Consider the following 20,235-nt stretch of genomic DNA (forward strand, 5'->3'; position numbering starts at 1 on the left):
GAGTTAGACAGTAGTTTTGTCACAATACTGCCCTCTCCTGGCTCATACTCACTGATCAGTGTTCACAGGCAGTTGATGCCAGTCACTTGAATGTAGCTTGAAGGTCCACAGGACAACGAAGATGGTTTAGAAAAAAAGATACGAGATAGAAAAGTAAGAAAACAAATGTTCTAACCTTGATAATATTGAGAAAATATGAACTACCGGTATATAACGTTCAAGTTGTCTGTGATGGGCGGCAGACAGATTATGCCCAATGGAGTTGCCTGAGCCCGCAATATCGGCTCAGTCAAAACAGCATTATTAGCCAACGGTTGATGTCAGCACTCGGCACACATGCACTCAAAACAACATGGACAAAGTTTTGATGATGCCGCAAATAGCTGTTATTATGCAATTGTTGCTGCTGTTGCTGTGTGTGACATCAGACCATAACTCAATCAGCAAGAGTGGTGGTGGTGGGGGGGGAGAGCACGGGAGGGAGGTTAACCTCACACCACCAGGCATTCCACCTCAGAGGGAAAGAGGGAGCTTGATCACTGAAGGTTAGGCAGAGAGAGTCTATTCGAACCAAGTATTAACTTGGCCTATGGTGGGTACCAAATTGCAAAATCTGAACATGCTGATCAATGCCATGGGTCATTCCATTGGTCATGTAAATGTAGGTACCAGTGGGATAACCCCAGGGTAAAATTGTAATGTTTCATTTACTTCTCTTTCATCACTTGCATTGTTATCTCTGCAGTTGACAAGGATTAGTAGTGTTTTGGTCAATCAGATTAATGGCAAGCCTGTATTGTGTCAGAAGGGCCTGCAGATGATTCTGACTGACTGAGTGGGGAGACATTGTTGTCATCCAGTTTGCAGTTTGTCTGAAAGATGTGGAGTGCCATAGCTTGTACATTCTTTGAATATTAGATATACATTCTTGGCTGCCATTAAAAATGTTGTTTAGTGGACAACATGTTTCCGCATGCTTTCATCCTATCCTAAACACGGCTAAACTGTTAGGATAACACCTGAGAAAAATCTGTCCTTAAACCCCAAGAATCAGCAGAACCACTTCTGTGCATGCCAAAAGTAATAAGTCTGATGAAATGCTTTGAGGCATGTAAACGGAAATTGGTTTTATTTAGCGTCCATGTAAACAGTTAAGTTGGGATCTCCGATTGGAATTTCATTCTGAATGAAGAAGTATTGTACATGTAAATGCAATCACTGTTGCACAGCGGCATGCCACCTGCTCCAGTGCGAAACGGAAAGCTCTGCAGTGGGTCGTCAACTCAAGTCTTGACAACGCAGCAGATTATAGGGACTCAACTATAAGACACAGATGTCTGGGGAGAGCTTTTAGACGAGTGGCTTTTATAGCTTCATAGTAAAAAAGATAGATAACTAGAAAAAGTAGGGCACAAGTCTCCACCAGGCCAGGTCAGGTTGTGGGCCTCCTGGTGGCACTATAATAGGCCAATGTGAAAATGTCGCTGATGTTACACAGACGGACGGACACACACACACACACGGATGGACGGAGTGCAAAATATACTCTCCCCATCTGCCTTCGGCTGATGGAGACAAAGATAGCCTGATGAGGTCGAATCAACTGCATTTGAAGACAGTGTGCATGAGTTTTTTTCCTTATAGTCATGAGATGCGAAAGATTTTCTAGATGGACACTTGGTAGGCTAAGCAAGATATCTACTTACTTTGTTGGTACTTGGTCTTACATGAGGGAGTTAATACTGTAGTTTTTAGGCTCTCTAAAAATTATGGTCATGCAGGAAATTATTCTAAGAAATCATTCCATATATTTTTGCATCAACTTCAACTCTGGCTCAGTGTTTGCATGTTAAGAAATAATTTTGGCATCACAAATTAACAGGGTTCCCAATTTCAGTAGGCATTGAAAATATTAAATATTAAAATAATCAGCCGATCATATTAACAGTTAATTTCTTTGTTTAATCGTCCACTTTGAGCATCATTCTAACAGTATGCCACCATGACAAGGTGTCAAAATACAACCACATGAAAACTGTACAAGAACTATAAAAAAGGTAGACTCATCCTGCGACACGATCCAGGGGCACTCACAAGTCTTGTACTTGAAGGACTGAAAAAAAGAAGAAGAAAGCAACAGCATAAACGTGACAAAAGAGCGATGCCGCCGGGCCGGCTCAGTCCAGCACAATATCCTATAAAGCTGGCCGTCCGTTGAGTTTGTCGTGAACTAGTGCGATCGCCCCGCCAGTGAAGTCTCTGAGCACCTGCACCGTCTCCCGCTGGAGCTGCAACGACTCGCGTATGAACTCATGCTGAGTCTCGGCCAGCTGCTGCACCGACTCGGACAGAAGTTCGAGCGAGCGCGACACCGTCTCTAGCAGCATGTTGGTGGCGTGCTGCTCCTGAAGGCTAAACGCCGCGTTCTGCAGCACGCCGTGCCTCTGATTGTGTGAAGTGTGACCACCTGACGAAGGAAGCGTGGCGGAGAAGGATGAGGGCGTGGAGTTCCCAGCGAAGTGTCGAGGGACGCCGTTATTTCTTTGGTGATCCCCTGCTAGTTTCGCTGCCTGAGCGGAGGGCAACATATCGTCTTTTTGTTCATCTTCCGAGTCCAAAAATTGCGTTTCGGCATCTTGAATCAAAAGGAGAACACCAGATTATAATGTAACATTATACAATTTTTTTAAAAGGTGATATATTTTCAAGATTTTTATTCAAGATTTTTTTTTTAGGGTGAAACTACCGTAGTCCCCGGTGTAAAAGGGCATGCTTTGGATGCTTTGCACTCTTCCCATTTGCCGCTGTGCTTGTGTTTGTTTTCCGGGTGCTGGAGCAGCATGGTTGCTCGTGTGCGATGCAGTCTCTCACAGCCTAGGCACCGGCCACCGACTTTTTACGGGTACTAAGGTTTTAGTTCCGACATAGTGGAGTGGGAAGAGTTTAAAGCATTGCGGACTGGCACTGCTGCTGCCCAACATGAACAGCGTGTCCCGACATACTGTCCCTTATTATCGTAAAGTCGGGTAGTGTACACTGTTTATTTTTGCACCGAGGAGCCATGTGTGTCTGACTACGTCGCCTCAGCTAAAAACAAAAGGGAACCCTGATGTATGCTTCGCCGTACGATGTGTCGCATGTTCAAAAATAGCTGATCTGCAAGCCCACAACATGTCGCAACACGTTGTGACAACTTGTGAGCTAGTAGATCGGTTCTTTAAATACAAAATAATAAAAAATCTAAATATTGCTTTGATGCTCACATTATCCTTAGGAAGTATTAAGTTGTTTTTATTAGAATATGTATTCAATAGGGCTGGACCACACATGGACCTAGATTTTAGCAAATTTAGATTTCTTTAATAATTGGATGAATCTACAACAAGAGCCTGTCTCGATTTAGTCAGTCTAGATTTAGCCATAGGGTTATTCATCCCTCTTTTATCCATCCGGCGAGACGGGTCGCCGCATTTTAGGAGCACCAAGAAACTCCTCCAGGTGCTCCTCTGAGTACTAGACCAAAAAAGGTTGTGTGCAGCCCTGACAATAATGTATAAATACAATAAAGAGCACCCAAAGTGCTTAAAATGTTGAGGAAAATGTTGACTTAGTGGCGTCTCATTTGACACTTCAGCTAGGCAATATACAAAGTCAATAATGACAAAATATGTGACCAAAGTAATCGATATGCCACCATGCGTGTTCAGTCATAGAAATGTCATGAAATAAACAGTAATACCAATAGATTGTTAATTACATTGGAAATGGCCATATGACAAGCCTTTAACACCCTGAGCGGCATGGACAGAGTTCTCCGTTCAATCAATTAGTAACGCCCAGCGCTCAGGACGGAGATTGATAAAAAAGGACGGAGATTATTGATGTCAAAACCGATCGCATCGCTCCACAGGCTGGGAGCGTCTGTTGCGCAACATTCAATGTTATTTTCCGGTGGGACGTCATCGAAAATGTCCCCACCCCCCCCCCCCCCCCCATTTTAGCCGACGAGACAGAAAATCTTAAAACGTGAATAACCTTTGATCTAAATAATTCCGTCTAATTCTAAGCAAAGATTATGTGTTAAGACGGCCCATCGCTGTCACGTCGCTAGTTGCGTTAGAATTAATCATACCTCCCGTTGTTTTCGTTCGCGTCCGGACTTGTTTTGGCTACATCAAGCTAAATGTACTCTACGCTACTATAAATCGCTGGGCGCTCTGATTTAATGGATTAAATAACCCTGGGCGTTCAGGGAGTTAATTAACTCACCTTCAGTAACGGGTACATCATATTGGGCATCCAAGGAGGGCTGTGAGGAATCCCCTGCAATATGGGGTGGGAAATGGGGAAAAGGTTACATGAATAATAAATAAATATTCAATACAAATGATGTTTCTAAATACAGTCTGTAAAAGTCCAAATAAAAATCCGTCATGTAACTTGAAAATACTCACGAGACGAGCCACTGTGGTTGGGAATGGACTGATCTTCTTTGGCACCGGGCAGTGGCAGCGTGTCCGTGGAATAGGGAGGTGGCGGCGGCATAGCGGACATGTCCACCCCGTTGGGGGAACTCGACAATCCCATCATGTCGTCTTCAAAGTCGTCGATATCCTCAGCCCCGTCGTCGTCGTCGTCTTCCAGCGGTCCTAATCCGCTGCGATCGCCCTTGTTCTCCATCATCAGAATCTGGTGTACTATTCTCTCCACCTGCGTGAGGTCCCGGGTCATGCGAGAGAGGAGCACCTTGTTGGGCGGAGCTCCTCTCAGCATAGCAGAGACTTTCCGCTTGGTGTCACACTTTAGGTCCGACCACTTCTTGATCACCTCGATGACTTCGCGCTGGCACTCTCCGATCTCGTTGACGCGCGCAGTGATTTCTGCCCACGTGCGCTTCTTGACGTCCGTTGGCACGCCGCGGTTGAATTTGCCTTTGAAGCAGAGAGAGAAAATGCAACATTTTATTATAGCACTGGGAATGACTTTCCAACTAACCTCGCCTCGGAGGAAAGCCTGGTCTGTTCCAAAAGTGCCGTGTGAACCGGTCTGGAACGGATAATGTTGTATTGTTTTGTAGTCATCAGGCAGGAACAATTAAACGGAACTTCCTTCTCCCTCAAACCGGAAGAATAACAATAAAAGCTCTCATAGCCTAAAAATCGGTTTGAGGGAAAAGGAAGTTCCGGAAGATTGATGACTACAAAACAATACTACAACATGACGTAGCGATATCACCCGCTCCCAACTGCTTCATAAACCCGGAATGGAATGGTGCCCAGGCTACTTTCCAACCGGACTAAAATTCCTGGTTGCATAAACGATACACTCAGAACTTAAGCCCATTACATCAAACACAATACCTCTAAATATTTACACATTTACAAATATTTACATTCTGGGTGGCAAAGTCAAGAAATGCACATACCTACAATTAGCGAGCGATGTTTTCTCACTTCATCCAACAGTATGTGGATTTCACTAAAACTGAAGCGGGCCTTTCTTTTCCTTAAGCGAATACTGTCTAGATAGTTTAATGGTGAAGACATCATCCACAAAGACAGTGTCCCCTCTAAAGTGAAGTGCTCCGCTTTAGTGTCCACTTCTTAGGCTGCCAAAGACATTCAGTGTCCACTGCTTAGGCTGCCAAAGACATTCAGTGTCCACTTCTTAGGCTGCCAAAGACATTTGAGGCAAATACTGTATTAGTAAAACTTGAAGTTTGTAATCACGTCACAAGTTTACACCGGGTATAATATGTAGGTGAAGAATACAAATAATATGGTTCCACGGTATTGTGCAAAAATATCTAAAACATAGCCTACAGATGTAGGCAATCTACAGTCAAATACAGAACAGTGTCCTGCAGTCAATGTGCAAAGCACAACATACCAAACAACTATGATGAATTGAACACGGTGGGCCATATTGTAAACAAGTGTAATGGTTTATGGTGTCGTTCAGTTAAGTTTTCTTTTGAGTTGTGCTTGAATTGAAATGTACTGTAATTCTCCAATCTGTTAAAGTGAATCAAAAACAAATAGGCCTACAAAATGTTAATCTACAGTTATACTACAACAGTGTATGATGCATGATGTTAAAAAAAAACTGAAGAGAAGTTAACAAATGCTGCTGCACATTAGATTTTTGCAAAGAAAGGCACTATAATTATTTGAAGTTAAAGTAACGTGTTGTCAACTCAGTCCGGCTTGAACACATTCCTAGTAGAGCTCAAAGAACTGAAAGAAGCATCAACATTTCCCACATGTGACCTTACATAACACATCCGACTACGAGTCTATTAGTTAGGCTACTATGTCTGTACTACTGTTCCTTGAAACAATGGAAAATACTACAGGCGTTTCTTCACGTTTACGCAGAAACGGGGTGAATAAAGTCCATGCTACAAATGTAGGATACACTTTTATGTAGCTAAAACCAGGCGGTTTGCTAGCTAGCTCAACTCTTAATAGATTTGTCAAATGTCAAACAAAGACATTATTTGCCTGAAAATATATAATTCCTCCCAATTCTGTACAACATCAGGCAAGTTGCCCGATGCTGAACAAACCAGGTCCAGTCCATTATTAGCGACAGTGTATTTAGACAGATGGCAACAACAATGGACGCTCTACTCTGCTGCAAGTAGCAAGCTAATAGCTTAGCTAATGCTATTGCTAACCCCAACACACGCTCAAAGACTCTGCTTGGTATATTGACCTTTGATTGATATCTTGTATAATATGACGATTAATTTACCTGCCACAAAAACATGATACCCCCCTCCCCCCAACCCCCTCCGAAATAAAAAAAACATGTACTTTGATTAACGTTTATTTACCGCCACATTAGTGGGAAGTGTCGGCCATTCGGAACCAACCAGTGGCATCCAGCTGCAGAAGACTGTCGGGTTTTTCTCTCTTCTTCAGCGCCAGCGAGGCGAGAGGGCCAATCACAAGTCTCTCCTCGGAGCCTCAGGTAGACTGTCTGTCTGGGATCCAATCACACTGCAGATCGGTGATCCGGTCTCGATCCCGCCTACTATATCCGGTGGTTTTTCAACACACTCACACACAAACATATTCAATCACATGTTTCCGTATCCGCTCTAGACAAGATCAGAGTGTAGAGTAGAAGATAGAAACCAGGCTTTCCCCTGGTACTGCGGAAACTGTTGTGAGGATGGAGGCAGAAGCAAGCACAAATGGCGCTTGTAGTGAAGTAACTTTTTTGCCTTCCATGAATGTAGGAGGACCCTCGACTGTGTGTGTGTGTGTGTGTGTGTGTGTGTGTGAGTGAGAGAGAGATACAACACACACACACACACACACACACACACACACACACACACACCTATAAATAGTTCCCAATATCTTTTTACATTTTTGGACCATCAGTACATTTAATTGCTTGGTATGGCACTATAACAATGATTGAAGAAAATAGTACAAATCTTAGCTTTATTTGCCATACTTTTACCCCTGACATTTTATTAGGCTGTCATATCATGTACTCCATTGCGAAATAGGTGATTGCTTCTACTGTACTCGCTATTGAAAGTTGTAACTAACACAGTAATAGGCCTAGGCCTAGCTACTATGTAAATGTTAGGGCCCCTTAAGTTTGTACTAAGTTTGAGACTACAGCATGACATACCATAGGTCTACATGCAAAACAGACAAAAATATGTATTCGGTAACTTTTATTCAAAATATGACAACTATCTGTTACAAGACATTGCAATAACAGTTCATTGACAGTGGCATAATAAACATCTGTTATTATTATTTTTTTAAATCATGGCAATATTCTCTAGTGTTGGCTACATGCAGCAATGGCATCCATTCTATATATCATTTTTCAGATTGTGCTGGCATTATTGGGTGTAGGTAGGCATCTTGAATAGGTACATGATGAAACAGTAAAATTATCATTAGTACTAAGCACAAAAGGGTAAACGGATATATCCAAGTGCAACACTGGCATTAGATGGCACTACGCGCAGGCACACACACACACACACACACACACACACACACACACCTTGAGCTGTCAAAGTAAACTTGCAACATAATATTTAACTAGGATGTAGACTAATATTTAAGTATTTTCTATATTTCACTATTGAATGTTTAGTTTCATTCATGTACATAGCTACCACCAGTAAGGTCCTTTACAGTTGTGCATAAATCAGTGCCACACCATTAGTGCCTTTCAGGTATCAAAACAAATATGGAGTTTACAAATAGCGATGCACTGGTGAGATTGGATTAAACACTAAAGTTATTGCATTGGCTGAGTTGCAATAGGGTATATAAGGCAAGTGAAACATAATGTATGACCGCCACCTCCACTTGACTTTTCCTTTGAACCATTTAAAACTGATGATCGTGGCTTCCCCCGCCCATATCCTCATCTAGAATTCAATGGCACTCCCAGAGCTATTTACAGAAGCCGTCAATAAGCAAATATTTAGATAAATGTTCCATTGCGTGTGCAGGTTTACTTTGTTGTTGCCACTCTCAATAGCATTAGTTGTATTTTTTCCGAGCCATTTTGGGACAGCGAAACATCCCATACATGTATTCTGTAAATGTGTTCAACATTCACACAAAAAAAACCCTGCATACAGTAAGGGATTGGTTGATAAACACAGAAGGATATTGGTATGGTCAAAATCCAATGTGTAGAGACATAAAACAAAGTGGTTTTTAAACAAGCAGAGGAGTCACTTCTGATTCAAGAGTACATGGTCAACTGAAGCCACTGCAAAGACAATACAGAAACAAATGCAGTAAACTTATAATTTAGATGCAAACTGTTCCTATGCATCATGATTCATGAATAACCGTTCTTTAACCCATTAAGACCTGACACTATAGATTCTACAAAATGTCTTCTAAATCCTGACAGTTTTTTGAAAAACCATATGATTCTATGTAGAGAATGTCCCGATACTGTATCGGTATCAGGAAAAGTATCGGATTGGCCCTTATTTGTCATATCGGGTCATATCGGTATCGGTGAATATGCCAGTCTAACCACAGGCAGGTAAATAAAATGTTGGAATTTTAACTGGTTGGAATAACGTGTTCATTCCACGCGCTACGTCCAACCAGGGAAACTCCCCCCTGTCAGGTGTAAAGGAGCAACTTGGACACTCAGGCATGAAGGAAGCATGAGTTCAAGTCTGTTGCTCTCCCCTTGTCCCCCATATATGGGGACTAGGTTGGCGGAGGGTGTGTAGTGCCCAGGATCACATTAGATAATTGACACAGGGGTGAAAAATGGGTTACAAAATCGTGGGATAAAAAATTATTTAAAAAAAATGTTGGAATTTGCTTTGGAGTTGCCTAAACTGCAAGTGCACATTTGAGTGAGCTGTAAACACAACACGTCTGAGTCTGCTATAAACAACACGAGATATAGCTATAAACACAACATGAGATCACGACACTCTGTATCGGTATCGGCCAACACAGAAATTGAGGTATCGGGATCGGAAGTGACAAAAGTGTATCGGGACATCCCTGATTCTATGCCAGTGGTTCTCAAACTATTTAGTGTCAAGGAGCCCCAGAATTATATGTATTTGGCCGCAACCCCCATCTGAAAATATGTTGTTCCAGGGAGCCCCCAGAAGCAAAGATTTGAGTTAACCCATTCTGACCTGAGATCAGATTCTAAAAATATTTTCTGCATCCTGACAGTTTTCCATTCTGACCTGAGATCAGATTCTAAAAATGTCTTCTATGTCAGTCGCTCTTCGATTTTTCAAAAAGTCGCAGACCTACCAGCTCGTAGCGCGCCACTCGGTGGCGCGCTATGAGCTTGTAGATCTGCTATTTTTCAATAGCTAAAGCATAACATGAGGCTAACACCAGAATGGGTTAAAGATGTTCGCTGTGAAAGAACATACATATATTCAAATGTTCGCACACGTTCTCTAGCGTGGCACTCGGTGCATGAGCTTATAGATCTCAACAGCTAAAGTTTAAAATAATGGTTAAGTGGTTAAAAGCCAAGATGCGTCCTCAGGTCTAAATGGGTTGAAATGTTTCCACTGATTTCAGACAAAAAATCTACAATATCCCAGAAGATGATTGGCTTACCTCTTGCACATTGACCTTGATAGTCCCGTTGTTGTCCTTATCCAAGGTTTTGAAAGCACCTGAATCGGAAAAAGTGGTAAAAGACTTGCTCCTCGATAGAATAGATTGCAACACTATACACAACACGATGTGAAATCAAAACCAACTCGTTTAATTAGTTTGACATTTCAAGCTTTGACACTTACGGCACATAGCGTCCAGCCTTACAAGGCATCCGATGTAGTTGTCGAAATCCATGTTCCCATTTTCATCACTGTATCTGCGAATGATCATCTGGAACAGCTGGTCGTTGAGGGGGAAACCTAAGGAAGGGAATGAACAGGTCAGTAATTATCACACCACACACATACTGCATTTCACTTAGTTGAACTAGGGCTGTTAGATTTATTTACTCGATTTTTTGGTAATTGTTTCAAATATGTTGTTTTTATTTAAAAGACAATTGCAAACAAAGGAAACTTTTCTATTCGAGAATAAAGTACAAACAAAGAAAGATAAATCCACTTTGGCATTAACAAAGTGACAATTTTGAGTGGGATTGTTTGTTTTTGTGTTTCTTGCTTTTGCTGTTGTGTTGTTTATATGCGTTTTGTTTTCTTTAGTCATTTATGATAACGTCTTATTGTGATTTTATTGTCTTAATAAAAAACATTTGATAACAAAAAACGAAACAAAGTGACAACTTAAAATGTCCCTGCTCTGACCATCATTTACACAGACATTATCCAAATTCCTTCATTTATTTATTCAATTTTGAAGAAAATTGCTAATTTAACGAGGTGCCCACAATGTTTAAGTGCCCACCCTTCCTCCACCCTTTTGCAATGTGAAATGGTACCAAATCAGTAATCCTAGTAGGAATACCAGTAGGTAGTTTTGGCAAAGAGATGTGGAAAAAGAGGGGAGCAGGTACAGAACCCTGGGGGACTTACGGTGCATTATATAAACAATGAACATGCATGCATGTCATGACATTGATAATCGCTCACACTGTGAACAGAAAGAAACGTGCCAGACCGGTATCACATTTCCTAGTCCTGCCTTCCAGTGCAAGCATTTCATATTTTAAAGAGACATAACGGAGACAGTTCTGGAATATATTCCTTTGGTCTGATTTTGCATTACGTTGTCCCCAATCGTGTCAGCATTATAATGTTTAATTACGTAAGTCAACCCTTCCCTTCCTACTCTGTTCTATAGATCTATATTACTTAATGTTAGAGATTCACTCTCACTTTCTCTGCAGAAAAATCAGCTATTCATGCAACTGCACCAATGGAGAAGTCACGTCGAGCAGGAAAGTCCTGTACATTGGCATTGGCAAGATGAACACATTCACATTGAAACAGTGAACAGTCATTTTCATAAAGAATGACTCAACGTCCTGTTTGCCAGATTTCTGCCAACAGAAAGAAGAGAGATTAGATCATATAATAACATGGCTGTATCCAGGGTACGGGGCTTGCCTAGTCTTGTTTTTTCCCTTCATGGTCCTTTATATGAAGCTCATTTGCCTAAAACTATTTGAAAATATTTCACCCGTTGTAACAAAGAAAAATTAATCTTTACCAGCAGCCCTGAAAGCATCGGGCAGCTCATCTGCACCAATGACCCCGGAGCCGTCCGCATCATAGTTCTTGTAAACTCCCTAATAGACAGAGAACAGTTTGTAACGAAAGAGCAACATGTTTTACAACCTACTACCAACAAACGGGAGAAAAAGTTAGCAGGATGTTGACAAACTTGACAGAATGACACTTCACTGTCTTCCGGGTTGCAATAAAAAAGGCATGGATGGCACCCCCTTACTTTCAGGACATGAGCAACACCTGCTACGCCCCCTTCCCACGCATCAAATTAACACCGGAAGTCTGTCCTGGCCAATGCTCCGCTCCGCTCCTCCCTCCTCACTCCCAACCCCCACTCAGTCAGAACTGCAGACTCACTCCCCATTTTCTGTCGCAATCTGATAACTCACCTCTTCAGACTCCGTCTTACCCCCTCACAATCCTCATTCCTTCTTGCCTCGCATATTTGTGTTTGATTGATAGATACTATGCAGCTGTATGTTGTGTACTTGTTCATATAAAACCTACGGTTTGCTTGACCAGAAATGCTAGTAAGAATGTTATTTAGATGGCATGTTCTTTAGACAGATGCTAGTGATCTGAACTAAATGAAATGGTAGTACCACCAATCGACCCCATTGGTGAGCTGTACACCTCAAAAACTAAGGGAGGTCTTAAAGCATAGAAGGGTGTGGCACATCCCAACGAAACCAGTTTTTTTATTGCAAAACTAGAATGACATAACGACTTATTCCCTGAAGCTACAATCTTACAATCTTAATTAACCACAGGAATCGTATTGTGCTCCACAAAGAGCTTTTCATCCTGATGCAAAAGGGAAAACAAAATAGACCAAAACACTTACCTGCCATTTCTTAATATTGTTCCACAGATGTTTGAATTCATGGAATCCAAGTTTGCCAGTACTATCACTCTGAAACAACACTTAAGGATTATAATATTGGCTTTGGCGTACATTGTGTGTACTATATTTACCTAAGGTGTGCTTGTGTCCTATTGATGATGCAAGGAAGGAATTTAATGTAAGGAATGGCCACCTGTCATCTGTAACTATTCCAGAATGTATCATAGTAACTATAGCTGCTTTTAACTGGAGCCAAGGAGATTAGCTGTCATACGTAACCATTCCATAATGTACTTTAGCAACTATGCTTTTAACTACAGCCAAGGAGATTATTTGCCATCATATACATGTATAACTATTCCAGAATGTACCATAGAAACTATGCTTTAACTAGAGCCAAGGGGACTATCATATGCAACTATTCTGTATAGCCAACTGCTTTAACCGTTCTTACTTGTGTTATTATTCCATTCCTTTTATTGAATTGGTGAGGTGTATATGTTCTATATTTGATTTCAACATGTATGAACCACCAGCTCAATGAGAAAGTTTGTGGCGCACGTACGCACACACACATACAGCCTGTCATCATTCATGACCTGGGGAAATGATAGTGGTTAGGTGGTCAATGCATTAACTGGTTTAACTTTAACCACCAGTGAGTGCGCTGCGAGTACTGGCATGTTGATTCAATCTTACCCACTCTGACTCAACTCAATCATCGCTAGATTGTATAGCACATAAATGCTTCTTGTAATGATAGAAAGGATACATCCATGACTGCTACCATACTCCGGCAAGACTCAATACTGAACCCATCTGTCTTCAGGTCTGCATCTACAATTCAAACAGAAACCCGGTCAAAAGAAATGACGCAAAAGAATATTATTATTATTATTTTAACATTTAGGTCAAATCTCCTCTTTTCCAAGGGAGCTCTGTCCAGGTTAGCAGCACTACCAACGTCAAATATTCAACAAACATTTACATAAAATAAACTAAAACTAAATTAAAAATATTGCAACTTCCATTTTAAAAGAAACACCATCTCATATACGAGTCATGACTATAAAGATGGACTAAAGACCAACATAGAAAGGAACGGGTCTTACGTCTGGAAATGATTTTATTCAGGATGTTCATCAGCTCAGTTGGGCTCACCTCCATGTCCTATATCACCAAGATTGTCTTTATTGACCAAATGTCAAGTATTTATGGCTGAGCTCATGTTAAGAGTGATCATAGGGAATTTTTTTTTGGAGATTTCATATAGTTCACTCACCTCTCCAGCAAGCTGTTTGAATACCCCGCGAAACTGTCTCTCCTCGTCGCTCTCATTTTGTTCTGCATATGCAAGCGGCCTACGTGGGGGAGGCTGCAGTACAGAGACATAGCTTAGAAATAGGTTGTGCAAATTTTAAGTTGATGACAAATTGTCAGATAAATAATTGTCAACACGGAAACAATTGTGTCAATTATGAAAAGTAATTTCTCAAATTATGGCGAATAGCCGATTATTTAATCCATTCAGAACGGGAACCCCTTTTGGTGTTTTAAGCATTCTGTTATAATTTAGCTATTGAAAAATAGCAGATCTACGTGCCGCGCTACGAGCTTGTAGATCTGCAATTTTTGAAAATTTGATTGGGGGTCAGCGGCCAATTACATTTTTGGGGTCCTTGACATGAAATAGTTTGAGAAACTAAATGGGTTAATAAATGTGACAGGCCTAGACAATAGAGTAGACATACAGTCAACAATGACCATCCAGTGCTACCGTACTGTACTGTACTACTGTACTATATACAGAGACATGGAGAACTTAACGTTATCAAAGCCCTATCCTGGAAGTTGCAATGGACTCCCTTCCCAGACCCCTTGTTAGGATGTTTTTGGGGCTTTTATTGATAGGATGAAAGTAGTCTGACAGGAAATGGGGAGAGAGATGGGGGGGAAGACACGCGGCAAAGGCCGTCGGGATCGGGAGTCGAACCCGCGGCACGCCGTCAGGCTGGCTCAGCAGCCTAGGTGCCCAGACGGTTGAGCTAACCGCCCGGGCAGGATGTTTATTTTAATAATTATTTTAATGTAAAGATCTCTGTGGGCCTGAAAGTGGTTTATCGTATTTGATTGAATAAACGTATAATTTGATTGAATAAACGTTTAATCGACATGTATATCGTATCGTGGCCTCTGTATCGTGATTCATATCTATTATGAGATTGCAAGCAATATCCACCACTACATCCAGTGCTACAGAGAAATACTGAGAGCATCCAGTGCTATCGTACTGCAGAATGACAGAGGCAATGAGATGGAGGAGCGTGTTGTATTAAAGTGGTGCTGAACAAAGTCAGAGAGCAGTTACTCACAGGATCAGAGGGCACGAACATGCCTGGATCGATGTTGCTGCCAGGGGAGAGAGTCAGAGATGATCAGGTTAAGCCAGTGGCGGACCTGCAAGCTCGCAGCTTGTAGATCTGCTATTTTTCAATAGCTAAAGCATAACATAATGCTAACACCAAAAGGGGTTCCCGCCCCAAAATGGGGTTAATAATATACAATTTGTGGTTTTTACATTGCATTTCAGACTTTTATATTTTATACATGAATGTTGAGTACTGGTGTTGTTGTTTTTGTCCTGTATCTGTTCTGTAATTGTTGTCATGCATCTGTTGTCCGTCCTGTCTTATGTGCAAACTTCAATAAAAATACTTGAATAATAATAATAAACAGGTTAAGCCACAGGGAGAAGAATTTGGGATTAGAGAGGCATTTGTGCAGATTCTCACCTGGCCACATCGATGATGCCACCGATTATTTTCCCAACCCAATTCATCTTTGTCAGCTGTGAATGCAAAGAAAGCAGACAGATTAGCCATACCTTTTCCAAATTCACAATTTAGATTATTTAGGTTGTGTTATTTAGACTTTATAACATTAAGCTGTACAGGAATGTTCCAACTTCCAACAAACGAACTGTCAACAAATAGCAAAACCCCTCGTCTCTGGATATCGCTATAACATGCCATACATAGGGCAGCACAATTCATATAATTATTACAACCAAAATCGCAGTATAATCTGCTATGTCAAATGTGGCTACAACTTTGCCTCAAATGAAGATAAATTGCATTATTTTGTTATGTTTAATCTAGCCATGTTTTTTAAAAAAATCTGAATTAGGCCTTTCTGCCCAAGTCAAAAGATTTGCAATTACTTTAAAATAATGTCTTCCTTTGCAGCCTGTCATTATTTAGTTGTACTTTTGAATGCAGTAATGTCATAGTTTTAGAATGATGCCTGGTGATACTTCAAAGGGAAATTCTAGTTAAATATAGCAACAACATAGAAGCTCAAGTCATATCAGTGCTCAAATAAATGCCTTAATGTAACTAATGGAACTTTAGAGGTTACACTAGCAGTCAATAAAATAATAAACAAAGAAAAGCTACGGAAATTAAATAAATAAATAAAGTAATACATTATAGATTTAGATTAATTAAGCCTAAACCAATTTAAATACATCCATCTGTGATGGATGTGGCCCCTGATATGTGCCAAGACAAAATCAGTGACACTGTGACAGTATTGTAGCGTGTGCATTCCATTTAATTCTATCAGTGTGCAACTTAAAGATTAAATGGAATGTTTGTTCTGTAGCCAACAGGACACACCCATTGGGGAAGCTTTCCCTTTTTTTAAGCCAACGTTTACATTCTTCTACTTCAGTTTCGTGGACAAGTTCAAACTAAAGAACTAAAAACAGCACATTTACAATTCCAGTCCTTACATGTCAATTCCAGTGTTATATTATTACTCTTGTTATTTAATAATATATATATATATATTTCATAATTAATTCCAGTGTTAACTGCATTTTAGGCCTACAGTTTAATTCCAGTGTTAAGTAGACTTGACATATTAATCCCAGTGTATACTATGATCTTATATTAATTACAGTCAGTGGGTGTATACTTAATAGTCATATTTTACACATGAATTCATGTTTTACAAGCTAGCAATTCAACTTCAACGTGGATGTCGCATACCCCGGGCAGGGGGCATAGCACACTTAGGTAACTTTTTTTAGGTGAGCCATCGCAAATATCATGATCAAGTCAACGTTAACACAATTACAGTCAATGTGATATGACACACAAAACTGGGTAGCCTATAAATCGGTGCGGTAGTAGCCTACTAATAGCCTACACATAAAATACAAGTAGGCCCATGCATGTAAAGTATTAAAAGTCTATTATTTCCTAGTCAGGAAGCTCGTCCTGCTGAAGACCAGTCCGACAGCTATATGTCAATATCAACAAAAGGGAAAGGGAAAGAAAACAGAGCCTGGTCAGTCAGTTCTAGCTAATAATTTACTTCATAATAGCTCATTTGATGTAAAATACCAACCTTTTTGAGGCTGATGAATGTAACAAATAGGTTCGTCGCTAACGCAGAGAGAGGCCTGCAGCTGCTGGACTGGTATGCAAAACACTGTCAAACACGCCCCACCACAGAGGACTGGCTCCTTCTTCTGCTCTGCACTAGGCAAACACAATGCGCCCCCTCCTGAGTCGGAGGGTGTAGTATCCATTTTACGGGTCCACTTGGTTCCATACTGTACAACAACTCACATATTTCTTCTTCTTAGTTTAGCTGATCAAAAGTATCACTAATAAATTACCATCACCATAAACAACAACAACAAAATCCACATTTCTTGTGAATTTTATGATGTCCCTCACAGCCTCACTCACCAGTCAGCAGTCACCGTCAAATCGATTGATTGATTGATTGATTGATTGATTGAAGTATTTATTAACAGTTTGCAGAATGTCATCATAACATAGGCCTACAACAGAACATCGACGTTCGATCTTCTGCTGAAAATAGAAACACATGCATTATTTTATTTGAACCTATTGCAGATAAAAATGCCTCTTCTATACAGCAAGTTTAAAATGAGGTTTCTCATTTTGTTTGTACACATATGTATTATGTCTTGTATATTATTGGCAATAAATATTGCATATATAAGGCTATAGGGCTATATAGGCTATATCTTTAAATGTCTCAATGATTTAATATATAGGACCTCGATGGAAACACACCCTTTGGGCTTTGTGTACCACTGTACTACTATCTGCAAACTATTAATAATATATTCAATCAATCAAGATTGACCCCTTATATGATTTATACATTATGGATAATTAGTGTGACTGTTATTCGTCTCAACTGCTCAATTGATCTATGCATTTGTGTATATGCAGTCCATTTTTATATATATATATATATTATATGGATGCATATTTGTTGCAAATTTGTGTGTGTGTGTGTGTGTGTGTGTGTGTGTGTGTGTGTGTGTGTGTGTGTGTGTGTGTGTGTGTGTGTGTGTGTGTGTGTGTGTGCGTGCGTGCGTGCGTGCGTGCTTGCGTACAGGGCACAAACACAGTGTATACACACGCACACACGCTCATTGTATATACTACATATAAATTGCTAACTCATTTTAGGACTCACCTTATGGGGATGTATATAAATATATGCATACATTTAAAAAGCCTGCACTATATATGTCAGGCTCTGTATAGAAACAGATATCTTCCCTTCAAATTCCACTCCAGCTAAAATGACCTCGACCATGAAATAGAGGTATCCATGGTTACATCAGGAGCCATGTTATATGTGGTGCCTCTGTGCCTGATATTCTCCACTAAGTTCCACCTTAATCTCTCTCTCCTCCATCATTTGCGAGCATTTGATTGCATTTGGCCTGCATGCATGCACGGAACCACCATTTGAAAAGACTTTGTGCCAGAAACCCATATAAGAGATTATAGTGTCAAATGTTTCAGAATTATTTCAAATTACAATAGATTCTTCAAATTGTTTTAGCCTTTTGGAAATAACAGATCTATACACAAGTGTATATGCATGTATAGTGTGTGCAGAGTTACCAAGGCTGCAGGTCGAGTCTTTGTATAGGAGCATCCCCAATATGACATATTTGCAGTCTCCAGAACATCCTGTTACCTTGACAACGCAGTTTTATCATTCAAGCCCATTGCTACCTTCTCCCACAGTAGGAATCAATTGGGCCTTAAACTGCTGCAGGCGTCCGTACGTATACACCAGCCAGGCCAAGATAGAAATGAGAAATTGGATCAACTCAAATAATTTAACATTAGAGATCACTGACTCGCATTATTGATGTTAACTAAGGTACAAATGGTCCTTCACTCAAAATTGACATTGTAATGTTGCTAAAAAACCTTGTATACACCTGCATATTTAATGGTTCTAAAAAGAAAAACCTGTACACGCCTGCTAAACATCTGTTCTAAACATAATGTGACCTGCTATCACGTACACTATATCTGTATGATTTAACTATTTCTCACTCTACGTCTATGCTATCTCTACACAATACTATACACAATGATGGAGTGCGCACAAAAAACGATTTCACCCACCTCTTTACACAAATAAAACTGACCGATTCTAATTCTGATACTGATGATGAAGGCACATGTTACAACGTTAAAATGGTTTCAACTATATTGTTCATCACATGTTGATAATACATTAGCAACTTAATGTGTACATTTTATTGTTCAAGTGAAAAATACTTATATTTTAAAGCCCTGTTCTTAATATTGCATGAATCCATATATTTTCCCACTGGTGGAACAAGGAAATACAAGGAAATTAAAGCCATGACTTAAAACTTAAAATTGGCAATATGTAAACCACAATTAGAGATGATGCCAGTGACTTGCACATACATTTACATGTCTTGTCGACCGGCCAGCTTTGCTTATCAATTTGTAAATACGTTGCTACTTGCAAACTTTACACAGTGAGCCTTTCTAATATGTGTCTCCTTCGTTTATCTTGGTTCAGAAAACTATAGTATATTAGTAAGACTAAGATATAGTGTCCTATATTGACTCCCAATTGATCCAGTTTTATCTGTTGCCTATTACAGATTGTATTTTATCATTGAATGCCACAAGAATATAAATGGGAGAAAATGGCACAGTCAGTCCTCTGGATCTGTGCAAGTTTACAAACAAATCGTGCAGTGATTGACACAAACCTGAACCTCTGCTGACAACAATGTGAGGGACACGCCTTGGAGTGAGGAAGCAGGTGTCACAATATGTTTTATCCCTTATTATGAGCGATACTCCAACCCTTTCCCTCATGCCTGAGAACCAACACATCTGGGAATAAAATAAAGAAAGAAAGAAAGAAAACTAACTATAATATCAGAGCAACAGCAAAGAATGGCAGAATTTTACTCAACATTGTTCACTTCATTATTTGTTGTTGTTTTTAATATTGTATATATTTGCTATTTGTATTAAAGCTAAGAGTTAAAACTTCAAATTGGCAACGTTTTTCCTCCAGTTTAAAAATAATCCCACTCGCTTGCATGTATAGGCCATGTTGTTGGCCATGCAGCCTTGCGTATCAACATTTGTAAATAAGCGTCATGCAAGCTACATGGTAACTTTAGACACAGTCAGTGACCCTATTTGATGTGACTCTTTCATAAATTGGTTCAGCCTATAATCTGCTTAATTAGACATGGCTTTATTTGAAAAGAACATTTGGAGATTTCTTTTTTTTTTTACCTTCTGAAAAATGAGAAAATGTGAAAAGGTGTATAGGTAGGAGGAAT

General features: G+C 40.1%; 2 protein-coding genes across 2 annotated transcripts; both read right to left on the reverse strand.

Annotated features, from left to right (window-relative positions):
* Window positions 1-1,941: 1,941 nt before the first annotated feature.
* Window positions 1,942-6,926, reverse strand: LOC308327166 (uncharacterized protein). The gene is made up of 5 exons (XM_080780380.1): window positions 6,839-6,926; window positions 5,426-5,672; window positions 4,455-4,931; window positions 4,270-4,323; window positions 1,942-2,635 (listed from the first exon to the last, which is right to left on the reverse strand). The coding sequence occupies exons 2-5, from the start codon at window positions 5,547-5,549 to the stop codon at window positions 2,196-2,198; spliced, it is 1,095 nt and encodes a 364-aa protein (XP_080636506.1). The 5' UTR covers window positions 5,550-5,672; window positions 6,839-6,926; the 3' UTR covers window positions 1,942-2,195.
* A 758-nt stretch (window positions 6,927-7,684) lies between these two features.
* LOC308327205 (calpain small subunit 1-like) lies at window positions 7,685-17,062 on the reverse strand. The gene is made up of 11 exons (XM_080780438.1): window positions 16,956-17,062; window positions 15,335-15,390; window positions 14,915-14,951; window positions 13,825-13,917; window positions 13,655-13,712; window positions 13,315-13,379; window positions 12,543-12,611; window positions 11,679-11,757; window positions 10,295-10,411; window positions 10,110-10,168; window positions 7,685-8,763 (listed from the first exon to the last, which is right to left on the reverse strand). The coding sequence occupies exons 2-11, from the start codon at window positions 15,379-15,381 to the stop codon at window positions 8,737-8,739; spliced, it is 651 nt and encodes a 216-aa protein (XP_080636564.1). The 5' UTR covers window positions 15,382-15,390; window positions 16,956-17,062; the 3' UTR covers window positions 7,685-8,736.
* Window positions 17,063-20,235: the final 3,173 nt, after the last annotated feature.

Source organism: Protomyctophum bolini, assembly GCF_963924005.1.
Source record: "Protomyctophum bolini genome assembly, chromosome: 13".
In the NCBI taxonomy this organism is placed as follows: Eukaryota; Metazoa; Chordata; class Actinopteri; order Myctophiformes; family Myctophidae; genus Protomyctophum; species Protomyctophum bolini.

What these genes read in the sequence shown, in the direction of transcription:
- LOC308327166 (XM_080780380.1), bottom strand. Translation starts at nt 5,549, where the DNA reads ATGATGTCTTCACCATTAAACTATCTAGACAGTATTCGCTTAAGGAAA. An exon ending in ACATCGCTCGCTAATTGTAG is followed by an intron (nt 4,932 to 5,425) that starts GTATGTGCATTT and finishes TCTGCTTCAAAG; the next exon opens with GCAAATTCAACCGCGGCGTG. An exon ending in CAACCACAGTGGCTCGTCTC is followed by an intron (nt 4,324 to 4,454) that starts GTGAGTATTTTC and finishes CCCATATTGCAG; the next exon opens with GGGATTCCTCACAGCCCTCC.
- LOC308327205 (XM_080780438.1), bottom strand. Translation starts at nt 15,381, where the DNA reads ATGAATTGGGTTGGGAAAATAATCGGTGGCATCATCGATGTGGCCAG. An exon ending in TGTTCGTGCCCTCTGATCCT is followed by an intron (nt 13,918 to 14,914) that starts GTGAGTAACTGC and finishes TCTGTACTGCAG; the next exon opens with CCTCCCCCACGTAGGCCGCT. An exon ending in AAGGCTGGACGCTATGTGCC is followed by an intron (nt 10,169 to 10,294) that starts GTAAGTGTCAAA and finishes TTTCCGATTCAG; the next exon opens with GTGCTTTCAAAACCTTGGAT.